Source organism: Aythya marila (assembly GCF_965140915.1).
Source record: "Aythya marila genome assembly, chromosome: 5".
NCBI classification, from domain to species: domain Eukaryota; kingdom Metazoa; phylum Chordata; class Aves; order Anseriformes; family Anatidae; genus Aythya; species Aythya marila.
In genome coordinates this window covers 47,916,351-47,938,840 of record NC_139046.1, presented here as the reverse complement: position 1 = coordinate 47,938,840, position 22,490 = coordinate 47,916,351, and the positions used below count along the sequence as shown (strand labels likewise).

The 22,490-nt window shown below is 34.9% G+C and overlaps 1 protein-coding gene across 2 annotated transcripts in view; it reads left to right on the top strand.

Annotated features, from left to right (window-relative positions):
• Positions 1 to 22,490, top strand: part of SHANK2 (SH3 and multiple ankyrin repeat domains 2) — a 348,938-nt gene that overhangs the window by 76,454 nt on the left and 249,994 nt on the right. For both annotated transcript variants that reach the window (XM_082761588.1, XM_082761589.1), the window contains one exon: positions 2,939 to 3,005. In XM_082761588.1, coding sequence (XP_082617714.1) covers positions 2,939 to 3,005 — 67 coding nt within the window. The remainder of the gene's footprint in view (positions 1 to 2,938; positions 3,006 to 22,490) is intronic.

The following is a 22,490-nucleotide window of genomic DNA, read 5'->3' as shown; positions in this document are numbered from 1 at the left end:
TGAACAACTTTATTGTTACTTACACAGTGCCATTGGCCAAGGAGAATCATGAGTTACACTTTAGAAGCTGGGCAGTGAAGGCTGGGGGCCAGATTCTGATACATTATCCATGCTGAGAAGCAGATTTTTTTCATGAGTAGTTCCTGGAATAAAGGTGTTCTGACTAATGGTTAAAGTAGTAATTTTCAGATGGATAATTATTGCTATTGGTGATGAGGTGGCAATGCTCCACCATATCAATCTAACTCTGTCTGACCTCCCTGATCTTTGTAGATATTATGCCATACAGAAATCTTATGATACCTCTGAGTCAACTGCAGTCTTGAAACAGAAGTGGGATTGATTAGAACCAGCATTATTGATTCACACTAATGCATTTTGCTTGCAAGACTCCATCATTAGATGTAACACAACTGAGAAGTGCCCAAAGCAAAACATTTTCTTGCTTTTTATATTGTAATCAGAAAATAATTACATGATTATCACTGGTAAGTGTAGTGGTATTGTATGTGGGTCAATTATTTAAAAGACGAAAATTATTATATTGCACATGCTTCACTCATAGCTGTCTACTGAAGATTATTTTAAAACAAACATATACCTATTACGTATAACTGCTAGGAACTGTTTAAATATGGAATAGAGTTTGTGCTGTCATATATGCCCTTGAAATGAGAAACAAACTTAATTGTTATATTTACCTGTTATGTTGGATAGAATTTTGTAACAAAATAAAAAACTCACAGAGAAAAACATCAGAACCTGAAAGCAGTAATATAAAAAGGCTGGGGGGGCGGACAGACACCTTGGATTCAGGACATAAAAATGATAAATGCTATGTTCAACTGCTACCAAATAAAGCTTAAAAAAAAAAAAAAAAAAAAAAAAAAGTCATTCTAATACTGTATTATTCTTAAAACATGGTAATTTTTTTGAAGGCTTGCTTGTACTTTACTAGCGAGTAGACTTTACAGTCTGAACTAAATCAGCCTGTCTCTCCTTAGACCAGCTTCTGATTGCTTAGGACCAAGAGATAAATCAGAGATTACTCCACTGTATTTGAAAACATTTATTTGGATCTGTGTCCTTTTGCAAAGATTTCTAGGACTGCATACAGAAAGGTTTCATGTGAAATGGCTTGAGTCATAAGGACTCCCATACAATGGGAGTTTCAGATCTAAATAAATGTTTTAAAACAAGCTCACCAGAAAGACTGTAAAGTGGAGAATAACATAATAATCTGACTGTCATCAATCCCCATCTATTTTTATTTATAAGTTTTGCAGTGAGTTCACTTTTCTAAGAGAGTTACCCATTCCTGCAGCTAATAGTCCTTGTAGGACTGCATTTTAATGAGACCTGTTCCAACACTGCAGTAGGATATATATAAATCCACTCTGAGGTCTGCAGAAGATGCACTAATGGCACAATGAGGCATAGTGTAAATAGTCAGCAAAGAAAATATGAGGAAGTATTTTTATTTTAAATGAAATAGATGTACTGAACAGGACCAAGTCTACCATTTAAAGCAGATTTGGAAACTCTTACATACATAATAGTCAATATTTTCTGTCTGTATCCTGTTGCTTGTATATAGTCTTCATTTTTGAGGACTTTGAAATTATTTTGTTTCAGTTAATAGTAAATAGAATTGGCCCTTCAAAGAAATTTGCTGCAGTGAGAGCAAAAATAAACTTGATAAACAAAATAAAACTTGATAAACAAAAATATTACTGATGTTAACTGTACCTCATACACCTCCCTAAGAACATTTCTTCCTTTTTATTATTCTTCATCCCTGAGATTTGTGGAGTGGTTCAGATGAGCAGATAATCTTTCATGGTAATGAGTTCAGAATTTTCATGAGATTTTCTATCATTTCTCATGATTGACAGTAGCCCTATATCCAGGTGAGTCCTTAAATAAGGTGTTTTTTTTTTTTTTTTCCTTTTTTTTTTTTTTTTTTTCTTCATTTGTTTTTGGTTTTGCCTGAACCCTGTTTATGCAGAAGCTCAGTAAGAAAGGTGAGCCCGGTTTATCCCTATTACCAACATTAGGAACGCCACAGTGAGACTGGGTGGAAAGAAAGTTGCAAAATGGATGCAGAAAAATGAACTGTTGAATATTCAGGGAAAAATAGGAGAAGGAGGAGAAAAAAGGAGGAGACAGAAAGAGTATAAGCAAATCACCTTCCTCATACCCACTAGAGATGTTTCTCTTTTTGAGTTCATTTAGATGAGAACTTGGAATAGACAGTTACACATCTGTTTTTGGCAGTCAGGAAATACATGAAAAATAAAATGATTATTTTAGATGTACAGTTATTAAAATACTTTAAAATCTATGTGTAGACTTTTGCAGTTTCTCCTTTGCAGTCATCTTTGCTGTCTTGGTGATACCTGTCTACTTGTAGTTTTTGGTATTTCCTTCCTGATTATCCCATGTACATTGCACTGCAGCTCCTGTTTCATTGTTCAGGTAAGGAGCAAGGTAGAAGTAATTAAAGGAAAAAAAATATCTTAAACATATCAGAGCCTGCCATTGTACAATTCTCCACGCATCAGTATAGTGCTGAGAGTGCTGGAAATGCTGTATTTAATGTTCACTGTTGATTTTGACTGCCACCACATGAAAGTCTCCACAGCTGTTCTAGTGGTCACCTGAGACATCCATGAGAACAGCAGCCTTAGCAAATGGGTAACTGGGGGACTTGTCGTGCTGCTTTTGGTAGGTTGTGATATAATTTCTTAGCATTGCTTCAGAAATGTATTGCGTACAGTAGTAGCAGAATGGAAGTGGAAATGTCCAAGAAACAAACAATTACTCCATTCTGCAAAATGAAAATATATGTGTGTTGTTTGTAAATAATGTAACGTACATATTTTTATACTTAATTTATGACAATATATTAATTGTAGCTATTTTTGCAATCCTTCAGGTGGCTATAATAGCGGGAAATTTTGAGCTTGCTGAATATATCAAGAACCACAGGGAAGCTGATATTGGTAAGCAAAATATTTGCAAATGCTGGAAATGTTATACGTTTTAAAACCAAGATTTTATAAAGAATTTAAATGTCATTCAGTGTGTGATATGATTACGGGGCTAGCAACAGTATTGTTTCAGGGAGATTTTAAAAGTAACTTTTCCTTAAAAATAATGCAGGCAGGAGAAAAAGATTAAATGTTTTCAAAATATGCTCTGGAAAAAAAAAAAAAGTAATTTTGAGGTAAATTTGAAATAATGCATGTCATAGGTGTTTCATGAGTATGAATTAGCCAGTTTCTGACAGATTAAATACATGTGTCCATATGAAGCAGAGCTAAATGGGCTCCTGCAAGCTGTTTTGAACTTTTGCATCGTCCCAGAGAAGCTCTTAAGTACAAATAATTGGTCAGAAGAAGATTAAGATGCTTCTCTGGAATTGAAAACATACATGGCAGAAATTATCTATAAAATCTGTTCCCCTCAGTGAGACTGGATTAAATCTAGAGCAGTTCCAAATGACAGGCATTAATGTCTATTAACAACAACAACAACAACAAATCCTTAAGTTTATTTAAAGAACTTTTTACAGAGTGTATTTTGCCATTAAAACAAAAATTTCAATAAAGCAATTTCTAACCCAGTTTAATTAAAATGAATTTAAATCCTTTAACTGAAGTCAAATAAAACTCTATAGGAACATCTTGAAGTTGCTCTAAAAAAAGGCATTTATTGTGAAGTAGGAGGGTCTGTATAGTTGTCTGTACCAATTTAACTCGATGATGTATGTCTAAGACTTGATAGTGTTTAATTTATGTGGAAAACTAGGTCAGCTCACATACAACATGGGGCTGTAAAGATCTGTTCTAGATTAAGGTCTCTCTTCTCTTTCCCTGCCTTGTTCCACATGCTCTGCAGGGATATAGTTTAAAATTTGGCACAATAATGTGAATTCTAGTAGCATCGTGATACTTTTAATTCTTTCCAGTATACTTTGAGAGAACTGAGGAAATTGCATAAAAGTTTTGTGTAGAAGTTATGTTTCTGCAATTCATAGTGAGTTTGTAAGATTTTTACCTGACATAGTGGGATAGTTCCTTTCCATATAAGACATCTTCCTTCTGTATTTATAAATAGTCTGATGTAAACAGTTAACTTAGAAATGAACCAGCTATTCCTAATATGGTAAGAATCTTCTTGTTTATATTTACATATGGCTAATGATTTTAAAAACTTTTTGATGATCTTGAAATGAAAGGAGAAGATTGCTTAGATTCAAATGGTCCTCATTATTTCTGCTGTGCTAGTTCTTGGTTCTTTGGCTTGCCTGTACAGCCAGTGCAGAAAAAGTGCTGCAAGTAGACAATGCAAAGTATTGCGTTTTGTTTTTCTAAATGAATTTTTTTTCTTAAAAACAGTTATGTACAAGGAAAAAAAAAAAGTCTAGTGAAGGAATGACTTGCTGGTGTTAACTATGTGTACACTTTTGGCATAGATAACTCTAAAATGTAAGTAACGCTCACAGTACACTTACTGACTGTAGCCTCTAAATTGGATTACATGAAGCCATATTGACATTGAAGTCATTGCTTCTCTGACTGTTCAGTTCTTCACTGCTTTTCCTTCCCCCTGACGGGTGCCATTTCCAAGTTTTATTGATGTATGAGAGAAATTGGAATGTAGTTAAAAAGTAGATGGATGAGAATTAGTTCAGGAAAGAAATGTTAACCACATGGCTGTTGCTTTAGGCAGAATTGAATGCATCAAAATATCTATTTCTTGAATGTTTCCCAAACTAAAAATAAATGAATCACAGAACAATATCCTGAGCAGAAAACCTGATAGCTAGCATGATGAAGAATGTGCAAAACAATGTTCAGCACTTAAACTTCAAAAACTTGATGTTTACTTACCTTACTTGTCTGGTTATCTGCTATATTCCTGTAGTTTTGGATGTATTCCAACATACAACTTTTGATTAATGCACCTTCTTAGATCACAGAGGCAACAGAGTGGCAAGAAATAGCCAAGAGCTAGAGAAGTATCCTAAACTTCCATCTTTTATTAAATGCACTTTCAGAAAGTGTATTTTTGGTTAGGTTAATTTTTATATTAAATGAGTTTATAAAGCCTCATTGTTATTTTAGACCTATTTAATAATCAATAAGCTACAACTTTGGGAAATTCTTGGAATATATACAACTTTGTGTGTGTCCCTTTTCCTATGGAAGTTTTAGATGGTAGATGATGTGGTGTTCAATCATTTAATACTAAGATTGTTGATGATATTTGTGATTATTCACAAAAGCATTTGTTGGCAGAGGGGTTGGTGATGTATTGGAAAGAACGTCCACATTGCTCTTGGAAGATTTCTGACCTAATATTTTGACTTTTAGTGATTGTCATACAGTATCTTTAACAATAAATACTTTTAAAATGGAAGCCTATTATGCAACAAATTAATAGAAATAGCAATAATATTTTTTTTTTCAGAATGAACCTATCTGATTTCCTAAGTGTGTCATCTTGAATATGGGAAAATTTTAAGTGCCTAGAGTAGCTGGAAACTGGACCTAACTTAGTAGTTTCAAGAACAGTTATTTTTTCATCTGTTGACAGAAACAAATTTTTACATTTCTCAAACTGAAGTATCTGAAATTTAGAAAATAATATTTGCTAGAAATCTCTAATCTTACACAGTGAGGAACTACATTATCAATGTCCATCTGTTTTGACATGCGCTAATTAACATTATTCTTAGATAATTTTGTTGTCCCAAGCTATTGCAGTAGGAAGTCACTTGTACTTTCAATGCAGAAGGTATTATGTGGGTGTCTTCCAGTTTGTCAGTAGTCACAAAGCTGTTTCGAGTGTTGTTGCCAAAACTGCAATTATAAGAATCTAACAGCAGTAATGTAATGCTTATGATTCATGGTCCTGTGCCATGCATCGCCATGAATGAGCTGCTTTGTTCAGTGGCAGAGATCATAGCTCAGCCTTTCCACAGGAGGAGGAGACTGCTGCCTATGCAGTAATGGGATGAGGCTGCAGCGTGCCAGCAGCAGGAGCACTACATCTCAATGCACTAGTCCACAAGAGCTCTACATAAATACATTTGCATGCTTAAGTGCTGGGTCTATCACTCATTATCTATTCCACCTTTGTCTGACAATTATATTTCATTGGCTTTTAGAGTAGGATACTATTTTAAGCCATACACAAAGTCTAGGATTGTTCAGCCTCAAGAAGAGGTTGAACTGCGTGTCTTAAAGGGAGACTTTTTTTTTTCCTCTTTTCTTTTTCCCCTCTCTTTTTCCTGGCCTGGATCTGTGCCAAATTGTAGTGCTAAGCCTGTCCTCATTGTTGAAGATGATAGAGAAGCAGCTCAAGTGAAAAATGACCAGGGTATCCTCTAGCAGTAGAAAATATTAATTTACAGCAGAACTACTAAATCTTTGCTCCTCTAAAAACTCAAAAATCTCAGATACAAATCATTTTGTACAGAGATTGCCCTTCCTTTTTATTTAATTATGAAGCACTTCTATTAGACAAATATGTCGAAATTATGAACAAACAAATATAAAATAAGCTTTTCTGTTTATATAATAATCATAAGACTTGACTCTATACTGTAAAAAGAAGAAAATGTAATGATATCTATTAAAAGTCATAAAAGGCAAAAATGATGACCCATGTTACTAAAGTAATGTGACATCTGACTGAAAGAGGGGGATGCTCTAAGGTGTGTAATGGCTGTTTGTATCACTTAGATCTTGCCAGATTAAAGCATCGACCGAGGGCCAATATGAGCATATACTTTTAGTTAGAGAGACGAATTATGTCCATTTTCGTTTTATAGAAGCAAATGAAATAATGGTTTTATCCAGAACAGGGTATGGATGTGCCATTGGCAACCTGATTTATCCAAGGAATATCCAGTAAATCTGGGGAGAGGACATTTTGCCGGGAAAGTTTTCAGCTACATAAAATTTTGCTATAGAGACCATTCAGTTGGCTAAGCTGTGGGTGTTTAAAGACAGATAAAGTTATTCAGGGTTTCAAAACTATCAGGAGAGGTCAGAGCTGGTAGACATACACTGAGACAGCTTTAAGCACCACCACTGTTGTTGAAGAGCATGTGCCACGATTGTTTTCCCTCCATCCTTCCCTCCCTTCACCCCTCCTCCCTCTCTCCATCATTCCTTCAGTCTGGAGAAAGCCTGATGTCCATCACATTCTTGCCATGGGTGGGTGCAGCCATGGTACCAACATGAAATCTGTTAGCTATTCTGTCCTATTAAAAAAACCTGACCTTTTCCTCAGAATGCTCAACATTGTGTGGGTTCTCTCACACATGCTCTCTCTTCTATCAGCAAGTTGTTTCTTTCTTACCTTGCGGCTCTTCCCACCATCAGCTGCCACTTAATCTTTACATTAGGTATCTGGGTGAGCAGTCTGTTGAAACTGTGGCATGAAAACTATTCAGCGCAGATAACTGTTTTTGACTTGGTGCTGCAATTTTGAGAAACAAATGGAGAAAAAAGCCTTGCAAACAATTCCTGTAGCTTAGTACAGTAATGGACACCTTGCTGTCGTTAATAGGGAATGTTTACATCAGTCTTGTTTGATGGAGATGGTGCTGATTTGCAAGACCAAAACATATATAAAAAGAAAGGTTTTCAAAGAGAGGGAAAAGGGATATCAGTAAGAGATTTAAAAATAGATACAGATTTAATTGTATTTATTTCTTTTATGAAGTTCTAAACATCAATGGATCCCTTTGTTGTTTTTTGACAGACATGCCAAAGTTGAATGTAAATTGTCCTATCATTTTTTAAATTAATCCTATTTGAAACAAATGAAAATAGTATTTTTCATAAAGCAAGAAAACCTATTACCATAAGGTACTTAGAAACTTGCTTTACAAGCAGTGTGAAATACTTAGTATGGCTTCTCAGATTATTTCAATTAATCAAGCCCCTAAATTAGTTATGTAAGGAATAATAACAATGTCAAAGCAGCTTATTCTAATCATCACTTATTATGAAAGTCTTGGAAACCCAGAAGTATCTTGGAGCAAAGTGACTATTCTTTGCTGCACCCAGGAAGACACGACATACACTCCTCATGTACTGCATGGCAGTACCACACCATTGAAAAAAAATAATGTCCCTTTTTAAACTTCCTTTTTTAAAAAAAATTATTTCACCTATTTACAGTACATTTATAATTTATTTAACTTCATGCATTTATTTATTGTAAACTAAGAGAAAGTAATGGATTAAAAGATGTGATGAATAGAAAAGTTAATCCCTGATTGTTTTCATCCAGCCTGCAGCTGTCTGTGAGTAAATGAGCACAGCAGATTTAGGAAGCATTTGCTATACAGAATTTACTATGGCTTCTATAGGATGGAGGTACAAAAACCAATCATATATGTAATATTGAAGCTTTCATTAGGTACAGATATGCAGATATTAAGTATGTTGCAAGCTGATAATCCTTTGACTCGGATAGCCTATTTTTAATGTCTTTTGCCTTGGTTCTTTGTGATGAGATGAATTTTCAGATGGATTAAATGACATGGGTTGTTCTTCTTCAAGTGAACAAGGTTTGTTTTATACTGTACATCTTGTCCTTCAGCAGCGCTGATGCTAGAAGCAATAGGATTCTTTTGCTTTATTTTTGTTTGCTTTTTGCTTTTGAAAAATGAAACACATTGAGCTGGTGTGTGAGTTTTGGTAGTTGATTAGCAGACTAACTAATACTTGGATACTGTTGCTAGGTTTCAAGTCAGAGTTCCTGTATTCCTCTATAATTATGCAGAGATATGTGTATGTGATGGTTTGCCTGTGCTTTTGCATGGATTTTCTTTTTTTTTTTTTTTTTTTTTTGCAAGTCTGCTAATATAAAGGCTTTTCCTTTAAAATATACATATTCCACACAGGGCAATTGCTTTTATATCAAACATTTTTCATGAGTAAAATATGACTAAAAATATTTATTTTTATTGGAATTTTGAAGAAACATGCATTTTATTGTAGAATGAGCAAAACGTGTCTTTTAAAAGACAAGGATACTAGTGGGTTTGTGGTAAAACTGCTTTTCTAACCCATTTTCTTTAATTAGATCAGAATGATTGAGGTCAGCATTCTTGGCTTATTAATTAATTTATTTCAGCTGCAAGTGTGTTTTTTATTATTATTTGTTTTTATTTATTTTTATTTTTATTAAATGCTATCCAGACCAATAAATATTCTGCTTGTTTACTTATTTATTTTGGTTTTGGGAACCTTTGCGTAATTTTGATTTCCATAAATCAAATGTCTTCAGAATACTTCTCAAGTTAGGAGAAATCATACTGAGAAAGATAAAAGCAGAAACAAGAAAGGGCAGTAAATCAAAAGACTTAAAGATCCACAAAACTGTCAGTAGCATGAGACTGGTTCTATTTTTAGCTCATGTTACTTAATAGAAGCAAAAGGGACACAAGCATGTATTACAGCCCTATGCATTTGTCATTTGAATGGGAGTAACATTAACCTGTTTCATATGCTATTAGGCATTTTAACATGGAAAAGGGATGATATTAGTGTAATCAGGATACCAATGACACTAAGATCTTCATTGCCACATTTTAAATGCATGTTGTGTGGGAGATTGACATAATCCTGTGTTCCCTTTTCCAGTGTATTTTAAATACCTATGTGAAATGAATGATTGTTTCTTATGTCCATAGGCAAAAAAAAAAAAAAAGCTTTGCATTAACAATTTCTATGATGAGTTGCAACCCAAGAAGTATCGAGTGGTGTGCAATAAGTTTGTTGCTATTATTTATCTGTTTTTCTCCAAAGGGTTACAAGGAATAGAATGTCATATGTTCAGTCTTGGTATGCAGTAGCAAATAAATTGGAAAACTGGGAATTATTATCTTTTAATGTAATTACATACTGGAATGTAGGACAGGGCTTGAAAAACTTACAGTAGTTTTTGTTTCCCTTTGATCACAGGTATTTTTTTTTTCTGCATATGTATTAGAACAAAATAGTGCACTGTTTTGTTTTATTTCAAAGTTTAAGCTTAATTTCTAGAAGTGGATTGTTCTTCTTGGACTTTGAAATTGTGTAGTTCTGTGCATATTCATACATTTGATTTTTCTGTGGGCTTTCTGGATCAGAGCTTCTAAACTATCTGATGTGAAACTGTAGGCAGAGCAGAGTATTGCAGATCATGTACTTGGTCATAGCCTGTGATTTCTTAGAGCTTACTTTAAATTCTGAGCAGGAAACTAAGGAGAGAAATGTTGACATGTAACTGCTAATATAAGTACTATAGATTGCAGAGTGTTGTGGTCTGGTTCTGTAAACCAGTCTGTAGTGTGTTCTTGCTACCTGCCAGGTAGGGAATGATTGCCACAGCTGCGTCTGTTAAGAGTTTATTTTACAGATTGAACGAGAAGAGCCTTGTAACTGAGCAAAAAATAAACTACCACAGGAACCCCAGGCTATCTTCAGTGCCCTTGAGCTAGTTTTGATTTCATGCAAGAGCTTTGTGGCCTGAACAGTGGGTGCAGGTCATGCAAGAGTGGTTTATCCCCATCTTTCTCCTGGAGATGTCTGGGAGGATGGCAGAGGACAGGTGGAAGGGAAATGGGGATACAATTGGTATGTGTTTGGGTCTTGCCCTATTTGTCACGTTTGGACCAAAGTGTCCCTCAGCGCTCACTTCTTCCTAGCCTGGCTTCTAAATAGGTATTTGCTAGCTCCAGATCAAGAGAAATGGTGCTCACCTTCTCTGCTCACTCTAGGCTGGGACCATTATATCCAGCAGCTGGAGACTGATTTTTTTTATTTTATTTTATTTTATTTTATTTTATTTTATTTTATTTTATTTTATTTTATTTTATTTTATTTTATTTTATTTTATTTTATTTTATTTTATTTTATTTTATAATATTCCTGTGTGTCATTCCATCATGGAGCTGGGTCAGTTACCTCCCCAAGTTCTTAAAGGATAAGTGTGCCATAATGCATGGTCCTTTCTCCATTGCTCTCTGTTTTACTTTTTGATTTTGTTTTTAATAGCTTTCACTGGCTTGAGACTTCTGAGGTAGTGTTCAGGGAAGTAAAATTGTAGCCTGTGTAAAGAACTAATGCAAGCTGATGAGCTAAAAAGCAAGCACACGAATAGTTGAATAGTGTTGCTAGCATGATGCTGGGAAAAAGAAAAAAAAAAAAAAAAAAAAAAAGAAAGAAAGCCTTAAAGCATAATCAGTAGGAAAAATGATTCAAGTATACCAGGGATAATTGCTCTAACTGGAGACAAAGCAGAATGTATTTTTGGATATTGAGCAGGTTATCAAATGAGTAAGAGCTTGCTTTACAAAAAATAAAGTAATTGAGTAGATTATGCTATCCTCAACAATTCTGGTGAAATGCATAAAAGGATAATGCCATTGAGCCAAATAGGCAGATCAAGGGTCACATTATAAGCAGACAGCAATGCAAATACCCCAGACATCTCAAATGCTGAAATTTTGAACTAATATTTTAGCTGAACTAGAACTTCCGATAATGATTTTCGGTTACTCCCTGCAAGTGAAATTGACCTTTGTGTAAGCAGTTGTTGCAATTCTATTTTCACTAAAGTGCAGTGCTGAGGCCTGAAGTGTTCAACTGAATTGTTCCAGCTGATGGCCAGATCCTGTTCTAAGCCTCTGCAGCTCCATTGGAGCTACTGGAAGTGGCAAGCAGGCAACCCGTCCCTTGGGAGACCATCTTTCCTAGCTAGATCATGCAGGGTGCCTTCAGGGGCAAGGCCAGAAACCAGAATATGTTGAATGAGGCTTAGGGGATCTAAAAAGAGGATAGTACTTTTGAATTTATATGGGACATGAAATTTGTTCAGTGATCTCTGGCTCAATTTTATACGTCACAGATCCTAAAGCTGAAGAGATTTAGTGTGATCATGCAGTCTGACCTTCTCCATAGTGCAGATTACAGAATTTGTATTAACTAATTCTTGCTGGAACTGGATTATAACTAGAAAAAACATTTTTTCTTGTTTAAAACCTGCATCAATGGATAAATGGGATTTGGAAAACTGTAACTGTCTTGCTATCTGATGGCATTGGATGCATTTGTGAATTTTTCTAGAGTTGGTAACTCCAACCAGCTTGTCTGCTGTACCTGCTGGACTTTGAGTATATATATTTTATTTTATTATTTTTTTTAAGACACCCATTTTAGCAACAAGGTGCAGATCTAAACTATTAGAAAAAACTGTGGGTAGGTAGATGTAGAACCTGAATGAAGTTCAATTCAATTTAGCATAAAAGAAATCATGTAATTTGCTAGCATTTTCTATTGCTGTTTTATCAATATTATTGTAATTTTAAGTGTCTTGGTGCTAACTTATTGCAGGGTCCATTAAAATCCATATCACTATACTTTCTGTAATTGCATGCTTTTATTTGTTTATATATATATTTTTAAGGAGGGTATGCCCTGTGGAAGTATGTGCATTTTAATCATTATTTATATATATGTGCCTGTGTGTGTATGTGTATATAGATAAAACAAAACAGGATTATTTGGATGGCAGTACCAATATCAGAATATTAGAAGGCCCACACCTAATAAAACGAGGCAGGAATTCATCAGTGCAGATATGAGACAGCCCAGTAAGGGACAGTACAGAAGGAAAGTTGTTTGAAGTATTGTACAGAGAGTTCTAGTATTCCTGAAAAGCTAACACATTTTCTTTAGAATGTTTTTCAGCATGAGCCTCAAGAGCTCTCTAAGACTGGGTTGAACACTACACAGGATTTCAAACAATGAAGCAGTGAAGTCATGTCAAAAATAGATGTAGGCCAAATGGAGAAATAGATGTGTACAGAATCCCATGGCTTTCTATTTCTCCCATTTACAATGGTAAGAACACAGGACAAGAGATGAAAGAACATGAAATAAATGGTAGAGATTAAAAAGAAAAGAAAAAGTAGAGATAGGCAAGAGTAAGCAGGAGTTCTTGAAGAAATTTCCTGTAGTTCCCAAAGTATTAACAGATATTGACTAAAAAATAAAGGAAGTGAAAAAAGAAACAAACTTGTATGTAATGTACATTCTTATACTGAGGACTTCATCACAGGCCTTATTCTGCACCCAGTGATTTATTTACCATAATGAGACTACCTGTATTACACAAACTTAAGGCTATAGGAAAGAACATTTCTGAACATTTCTTCTTATCTGCCAATGTATATATTAATGGATATGTTATTGAAAATAACCAGGTTTAATATGACTTCTACCTGGGAAAAGGAACATCTTCTATGGACTAATTGGATTTGGATAAGGGCAGCCTTCCAAATGCAAATGCAACTTGCTTTCATTGCCAATCATAAAATAATTCACTAAGCATTTGTATGAGCTTAGTGATTGTCAGGGATAACATTTTTCTTTTAGAATGGTTCAAATAACCTTTTCAAGCTACGCTTTTCAGTAATTGTTAATATCTTCCATTTTTAACAAATTTTTTACACTTCAGTGACTCCCTTACTTGGAGCTCCTCTGTCTATTATGCTAAATTTATATAATTTTACCCTTGTTCTTAACAGCTAAACATACTGGTTTTCTTCCAGACAATATTATTTATCAAAATTCAGTTGATGTTCTGTTTTCCATTCAATATACAATGGTTTGGAAATTTGCTTTAAGAACCCAGGCTTCAGTGAAGAAACTTGTTTTAGTATTTTATGAATAATCTGATTTTAATATCGTTATTAATGTCAGAATTTCAGTGAAAATTGATCTTGTAATATGCTGTCTCTTCAAAAGGAAACAGTGTCCTCAGAGAAGACCATTTGTTGTCAAATTACAGATGAGGCTTGATAAAGGGATAGGCTTTGAAGCATGCTGCTTCGTAATGAGTGTAATACTTCACACTGTATTTCACACTGCTCACAATATTTCACGCTGTTGTTGTTACTCTGTTTATATCTTAATCTCATAGACTGGTGTTCCGATGTCTGAGTTGACAGCCTTCCCCTTGGAGTTTGCAACAAGCATTGTCTTTTTCAGTCAAGGTTTTGTCACACTGTGGAAGGTACCTTAAGAGTAAACACTTCCTGAATGTTTAAACCAGATCTTCTTAGGATCTTGGACAAAGTTATCAGGGAGCCCAAGGCAGTTGAAACTTCTTGAACTTTTTCTGTCATTCCATCTCTATTTTAATGAGCTGATGTTTGGAGAATTTTTGTTTGTTTGTTTCACTGCCAGATGTTCAGTTCATCGACAAAAATGTTTTTGATGATTTTTTCCATATTTTGCAGTTTTGAGGGTTGCTGAATCAGTTGGATGTCTGTTTTTCTAGTTTCCATGGTTCTCTCCAGTCACACATGATAGTTCTAAATAATATATATGTTATTTGTTGCAGTAACCTTTTTAAAAAGATGTCAGACAAATTGTGTTATCTAACTTCGCGTATTTTCAGGAATAGTTGAAATGTAAGTTATTTCTTTACATAATAATATACAACAAAATTTATGGATGGCATATGTCATTAAGGGATGTCAATTTTAATTTCTTCACTTCCCAAGTTAGCCAATTAGACGCAAAATTTTATTTGCTAGCCTATCTAAAACTTTATTTGTATTTGGCTATAGTTATACGTATAGATATAAATACAAATAAGTAAGTTGGTTCGTTGTTTTCCACCTCTTTCTCTGGAGCACTTCTCTCTGCTTTCTCTGTTACTTGGCCAGACATCTTCAATGTGGACAGTCTCCCACAGCCTGCCCAGGGCGGTATAGTTACACGGACTGCATAGCCTGGGAATCATGGTAATGTGTACCAGGATTGTTTGCTCAGGGTGTCTCTAAACCTCTATGATGTTTTTTTCTCTTACCCTTTTTATGTGTGTCTTGACAATTTCATATGCAGTTTTGAAGTCAAAATATTATTTTCTGCTCCATCTTCTATGTAATGTTGCTGAAATAATTGTTAAAATTTTTTCATAAAAGACAATTATGATAGTGTCTTGATTCAGAAGAGGTTGCAAAGTAAATTTTATCCAGGAGAGTGGCTATAATTAAATCCATGCTGAATGAAAACAACAAAAGATTTATTAAATTGAAGAGGCAAGAAGAGATAATGACCTTAAGTTTGCATTATTTGTGTAAGTGTAGAAGTATCTCTGTTTTGCTTTTAAATACATTTATTTCTGCTAACACCAGAAGATTAGGACCTCAGTACTCTAGCAAAGATACTGGCTTAAAACTATCATTCTAGCTGTTTGTTTTTTAGAAATAAGGAAAATAAAATGACCTTATTCCTCCATCTAACATATTCTCTTACTTGATAAATTTCCTTTCTTTGTATCTAATCTTTTGTATTACAACATTTCCTACTTGGTAAACTGCCGCTTACATCTCTTCAGAACATCTGCAATAGCGAAATTAAACATGAACTCTGGTGTGTTTTCACTTTTAAATGTACCTTATGAAATCTATAATTTAACACAAATCATTTATTTATCCTGAAGAAATTATTTGTTGCTTCAGAAAAAGCCTTTCAAGTGCAGACTGTCAGCTTGCTTGCTGGTTTGAGTCTCTCTTTCCTTTCCTTTGCTTTCCTTTCCTCTTTATTTATTTATTTATTTTTATTTTATTATTATTATTATTTTAATCTATCATCCAGCCACTTCTAGCATTTCTGGTACTGCAAGCACCAAGGTACATGTGTGTCTTGACCTCAGGGATTTTAGCAGATTGAAATTAATATTTTCATGTGTATTATGTGTCCTATTCCTGCATATCCTGCCTACATGAATGCTCCTGCAGAGATGAGAGCCCTCCTAGACTCCCTCCCATGGGTATATGCTCTCATGCTGTACACCCTGATCCTGCCTCACTGTCTTTGCCTTCAAAAGGAAGTCCAATCCCTCCTTATTTGTCCATGTAGCACTTGTCCAGAGTTCTGGGGTCACATCATGCAGGAGGTCAAGAGGCCATGAGCCCATGGAATTTTTTTGTGTTAGTTCAAATTTATCTTTACCCTTCTTTTGAGGGCTTAGCTTTTTATTTTGGGTCAAAGCATGGCTTATCTTGCCAGCTTCATTAACACTCTCAAGAACGCCAGGTGCTAAAGAGCTCTATTTTTACTGTGCATATCAAGTGTGTCTAGTTTCTTGTGGCCTATTTTTACATATTTCTTCTCTAAGACTAGGAGAAGCCGTGAAGAGAACAAAGCGATTAAGAATAGCCAGAGAAAATGGCTGTGATATTATTATAGGAAAATAAAGGGAAGGATATATTTGTGCGATTCCATTTCTGAAAAGCCAGGGAATTAAAACTAAAGGCATGAAATGATGCATATGAAAACAAATAAAATAAAAAGCAGAATAGTGCATTTTGTTAGCTATATTTCATCAGATAATTGACTATTTCCAGATAATTCTATGAAAAATGTTTTTAGATCTTTGAATAAAGGATCCTGAAGTACCAATAGGTCAGAAATTTACTCTGTTATCCACCAGTATTCCAGAGTGCATTCTTTATTTAGCATTCAGTGTTATCCGCACAGTTATCTGCACAAAGGGAGGAGATATTTTTCCCAGAGGAAGAGATGTACATTCTATCTGGGAGTTTGGCTTAGCATGGTAGTGCCATATCTTAAATATGTACAAATGGCTAGGTGGTAGGGAACTCGGAGGGTGGAAAAGAGATTGCTCTGTTGCTTTGTGCAGAAGCCGTCAGACAACAAAGGGACTCTGATGCTGACCTAACTGCACAGGGCAAGGGCTGGGATTCTGCTCTGCAATGGTTTACATACATTTCGTATTTATGAAATGAAAATCAGAAAGAAAAGAGAAAAAAAAAAAAAGGAAAAGAAAACAACAACAACAAAAAACAACTGAGAACCACTTGTGATGACCTGAAGTATAGCAGCAACTTCTGGACACTCTTTTTGTCCCTTCAACTCTTTCTAGTTTGATGCATATCCAATACTTTGGTTGATTACCAGGAGCTGAGTACCTAAGACAGTTTTCCCTATGCATCTTAGTCTTGTATTTTCTTTTCCCCAACCCTGCAACTTCAGGGATATCTATGTTTTCTGAAGGCAAGCTCAGAAGTTTCTACATGTGCTCAGAAGAAACGTGGGACAGCACTTACTCTGAAACACAAAGAGCTCAGCTTTGTGTTGAACTGTGTTTAACACCAGAAAGCCTCCAAGCAATCAGGTTCAGCTAGCTTAGTTATAGCTAGCTTATGGTTCTGTGCTACTGTATCGATACAGTGACAGTCTGGCTTGAGGAACAGCTAGAATAAGTTCACTTGTCTGCCCCAGAAATATGTCATCAGTTTGTCATCTCCTGTAATATCTACAGCCTTTTCTTCAACACAGCTACCAAGTCTTTCATATCCCACATTGGATTTGTCTAACTGCTAATTACAGCCATAATGAGTATTTTATGTTTTTCATTTTAATTGCATCTTGCCTCTTTCAGATCATTTCTCCATTTAATCATGATTGCTTTCACGATTCTTTTGTTCATTCTCACCTTTCCTCATTTTTCTGTTTTTGCCTGTGCCAACTTCTTTCCCGTTCTCTCAAGTCTGGTACCTCAGTGCTGTTCCATTTTTTTCTTCTCCATTGTTCAGCTTCTATTCCCATATAAGATACAACCTTTTCCTGTGTCTGAGGAACTTGCTGAGATTTCTGCCTGCTGACTTGTCCTTTGACTCAGCAATCTTGTAAGAAACTGTAAACTTATTGGAATAAGGAAAATACTTCCTTTGTCCCCCGTTTTCAAAAAGTAAGGCTGAATTTCACCCCTGCACAGGGTAATCCTCTGTACTTTTTTCAGAGTCTGACTGGTACAAAGCTAAAACTTGGCTTATGTTTCTCATGCCACAGTGCATGCAGAAGTTGCAGTGAATGCCAGTAAATTCTGAAAGTGATGTATGAGATACTTGAACCTGAAGTATTGTCAGTGCCATGTATCTTTATGCTGCCGTGTTGCAGCTACTGGCAGAGGTGGCCCTGTTTTATAATAGCAGTGGACTGCTAGCAATGGAAGAACAGTTTAACGCTCCTTGAAGAAAAGATTATATTAGGGAAAATGAGGGATTACAAGCAGTTGTAAAATACGTTGTTGGTCTTCGACTGGATCCTTGGAGTTCTGTGTGTTAGTTCTGAGACATTTATTTTGGAGTTTAGAAATTAAAAGTAGCTAAAAGGGAACTCAGGAGTCTGCTGACATTCTTCCTTTCTCATTTGCACTTAGGACAGAGTGTTTATTTTTCTTTTGACCCATTAGCTTAACAATGTTTATTCAGATGTCTTTGTAAGCAACAGATGCACAATCTTACATACGAAGTTAATCAAAAGAGAAAACAAAATGTAAGAACTAATCTAACACTGTTTATTTCAACTAAATGAAAACAAACTTGCATTAGCTAGATTCCTAATATAGAAAATGACATGGACTTTCTAGCACAGAACTTTATTTTTCTCCTCATGGTAAATAATGCAGTCATTGTTCACAGGCCACCTCAAGTGTCTTGAAAAGGACAATGAAATGTAAGGTTCTGTGGGTTAACAGTGCTTCTCATCTTTCTGTGGAGTACCTGTGTTGTATTAGCCAGTAATTCTGAAGTGAGTTTCTGGCAAAAAATAAATACACAATAAAGCATATTTTTGACCTGTCCAGAGATTTGGAGGGAGTAGCACTTGATAAAAACTTTTTGATTGTATAGTGGTATTAATTATGATCAGACCTTCATAGAATTTTGGTTTTGTTCATTAACTTCATTTTCTTATTAAAAAAAAAAAGGAAAAAAAAGTGGGGGGGATGGGGGCTATCATCATACATATAAGTCTAGGGGTTCCCCCTTTGAAGAACATGCCTCTTCTCCACAGTGTAGAGCTGCAGCCCAAGAGGGTGGAGAACCTGGTATCTCCCAAGCCTGCGATGTTGAACGCAGGGTCCCTGTATTATGGAATGAGCTGGTTGCCCTGGTGACTGCCCGTGCTTTGAGTGCTGTAGTGCAGAGTCCCCTGGGCTGGCAGTGACCACCCCACTGGTTGTAGGTACCTGGGAATTTCTATGCCCTAGGCACTTTTCTTTTTGTGAAGCCTTTTGTATCTCTGTTTTCTGTCCATGGCTACTTCTGAACAATTCTCATTGGGAGTTGATGCTATACCAACTGATGAGGGAAATGGTTCCATTGATGAGGGAAATTTTATTGTGTTTAGACTGTTATGCAAGCGGCAGGTCATGTTCTGCATTAAAGAAGTGTAAATCTGGATGAACTCCACATAAATTATTACGGATTTAGGCTAGTCTTAGGGTGTGTTTGGGTTTTTGCTTTGAGAAGAAAAAAGACAAAATCTATTAAGTCTGTTCCTGGCAGCTAGTGGACTGCATCCTATGCAATCTGAAAAATAACTGTGTCCTGTGTAGATTTAAAAAAAAAAAAAAACTGCTTTTCTTTTGATTTACATCTTTCATCTAAGTGGAAAAAAAAAAAAAAGAAAAAAAAAAAAAAGGAGTACGTTGGATGTAAAGAGCTGTTCAAAACCAAAGATTCCTCATTTAGTTACAATTAATGTTTGGTAATGATGTATTCTTTACATATGAGGATAAAATTGTAATGTACTTCATGTATCCAAATGTTTCTATCGATCCAATGCTATATGCTGATTAAAATCTAAAATGACTTGAATAATACTAGGTTCATGTATGGTAGCATTTTTGCTGCCTTCTGAAAAAGTTACAATGACATAAGCTTCAAATATAGCTTTTATAGATTACACCAGCATATGGCTGAGACACTTTGTTATATCCCTAACACAACAGGCTCTAATTTTAGAATGTCCTTTACTGGTTACGGCTAAATTGTTTTTGTGATATGCTTTTATTTGAGAGACGTAAAGGGTTTTTTTTTGTTTGTGTTTTAATAATCATGCTCAAGTCCATTGAGCTTTGTGGAAGCTAGAAAGAAATAGGAAAACAATGAGTCATTAAAATACATGCTGTAAAGGATTAGATTCTCTATTCTGGTTGAATTGCTTCCAGGCGCTAAGGAGAAGTCAACCCAGTATCATATCACAGTGCTAAAGAAGTCTCAGAATTTTGGCAAGATTTTTCTGTCTTTTTATTTTTTATTTTTTTTTTCTCGCCTTGATAAATACTCCTAAAATTTGACTTAAGGAGCCCTACTCATCCACGCTACATGACAGGCACCTATAAAGGTAAATTGGACATAATAACATGGGATGGCACTGGTGCAGTATCATTTGACCATTAGTTAATATCAGTGTTAAAGTAAGGTGTGTTTCCAAAACAATGTGTAAATCCCTGTTACCCAAAATGAGTATTTTACCAAGTTGTTATAGTGAACAAAGCTATGTTAAGGGTCAAAATTTTTGGGTGCAGGATTTATTTCATGGGATGTCAGGTTAGCACACAGATAAAGTCTACAGATTGTTACCAAATAAATAACAGTCTGTGACTTACCTTCCTTATGCAGATCTGTAGATGTTGGGGTTTAGTTATGACACGTACCGTAACCATTTTGTTTCATGATAGAGCCTTTGCATTTATATATACTTCATAAAACCTACAGGGTGTCCGTTTCAAATAGCTTTCATACTTCTGTGTTAAGCTTTTATAGCCTGCTTACTTCTGATGTAGCAAGATGTGAACAGATATGCTTAAAAAAGAAAAATCCAGATCAGGTGGTTAATTGTTTTTAACACATGTATAAAATAAAGTCATCAGAGTCTATATTCTTTTTTCCTCTGGAAAATAAATAAATAAATAAATCAGTGCAATAAGCACTGACCCAAAAGAAACTATAAATCAGAATCAGTTTTCTATGTTTAAAGATGCTAAAGATTTTATCTTTTATCACATATAGATTTGGGATAAAGTCAGTATAGTTTGCCTGTGAAGAGAGGTGCCAGTTCTGAAATATTTGGCAAAATATTTGAGTACCTATTTTATGTCCTTTTTCTATAATACTACTGTGTCCTGGATTAGGAACAGAAGCACAGGAGATCTCAATTATTCAGCCCAAATGAATAATTGTGTTAAGGATTTTAAGTATGGGTGTATAATGTCCTAATTATATTAAAATAACTTATTTTAAGATTTATTTTTTTTTAATCAGTTGATTTCAAATGTAGGGATTACTTTTGGCAAAGAAACATCTCCACACATTCCATGGAAAATTTTATGTAGCTTTATAGCAAAAGCATCATGTTTAAAGAACCCAGGATCCTGAGAATCAGAGGTTAATATTGTTTGAGGATGTGTTTGTGCTGGGGACAAGTAGAGATCTATCTGCAGAATTCATCAAGAAGGTACAATGAGAGTAGAGTTTCAGCCTAGATTTATGTGAACATTAAAAATCTATTAGTAATTTCCATAAAGGCCTTACCCTGTTCTCTCTGACTTTGGCTCTTGTTTCCCATCACTAAGTGATGTGTTCATGGATGGCTGCAGGCTGTATTGCTACTACTTGATACAGTTTAGATGACACGCTCCAGACTTTACTCCAGCAGATCTAAAAGAGAGAATTTAACTGAAAATTCATGAAGAGAAATACAACTGAATTACAGGAAAATGAGCTGCTCAAATAGTGTTTTATGTCAATCATGTTTCTAATCATGTAAAAGATAATGTGACTCTCCTAGGATACTAGCCAAATTCTTACTGAAAAAATATTGTTGAATGTTTTTGGTGGAGGTTGTTATTAATTTTGTTTTCTTTCTTTGTCAACAGCATACTTTTCTCATGGTACTTAAAATATCTACCATTTATTTTTTGTCTTAGTCTTTCTGACAGTCAAACACATATCTGAAAGGGCTGCAAAGGTATATGAAACTAATAGATTTTTTTTTTTTTTTTTTTTGCCACCTAGAGAAAGGTGTACTTAATTTTTCATTCATTATTTTACACTTTCAAATTTCCCATTTATGGCAAGAATGTTTTCTATTGTAATTTGTCATTCTGAAATTTCATGAAATCGAATCTAGGGTTGCAAACAGAATTTTTGAGTTTAACTGATTGTTGGTATGATTAAGTAGTTAATAAAAGCAACCTTTTTTTTTTTTTTCTTGTAAATATCTTGTCTGAAAAATAAACATCAGTTTTCACTGAACTGAAGAATCTTTTGCTGTATATTTGTGGGGGAAAAATGCATAAGATATGACCAGTATAATGATTGTTTTTAAAAAGTGTTAAAGCTGTTAAATTCTTATAAAGAACATTAATGCATGGATATTACAACATCCTTAATATGCATCAATGATAATAAATTCAGATTCATGAAAGTACTTGCAATATAAAGTTTAGGTAGATTTCACTGAAAATGTATCCATGGTGCTGCTGGGTATAAACCTGCAGAAATGATGCACACCTCTACTGTTCACATTAGCTTGTAGGTAGTGTATAACTTCTTAACAGCTAATGGGACGTGTAGTTTCTCATTGAGA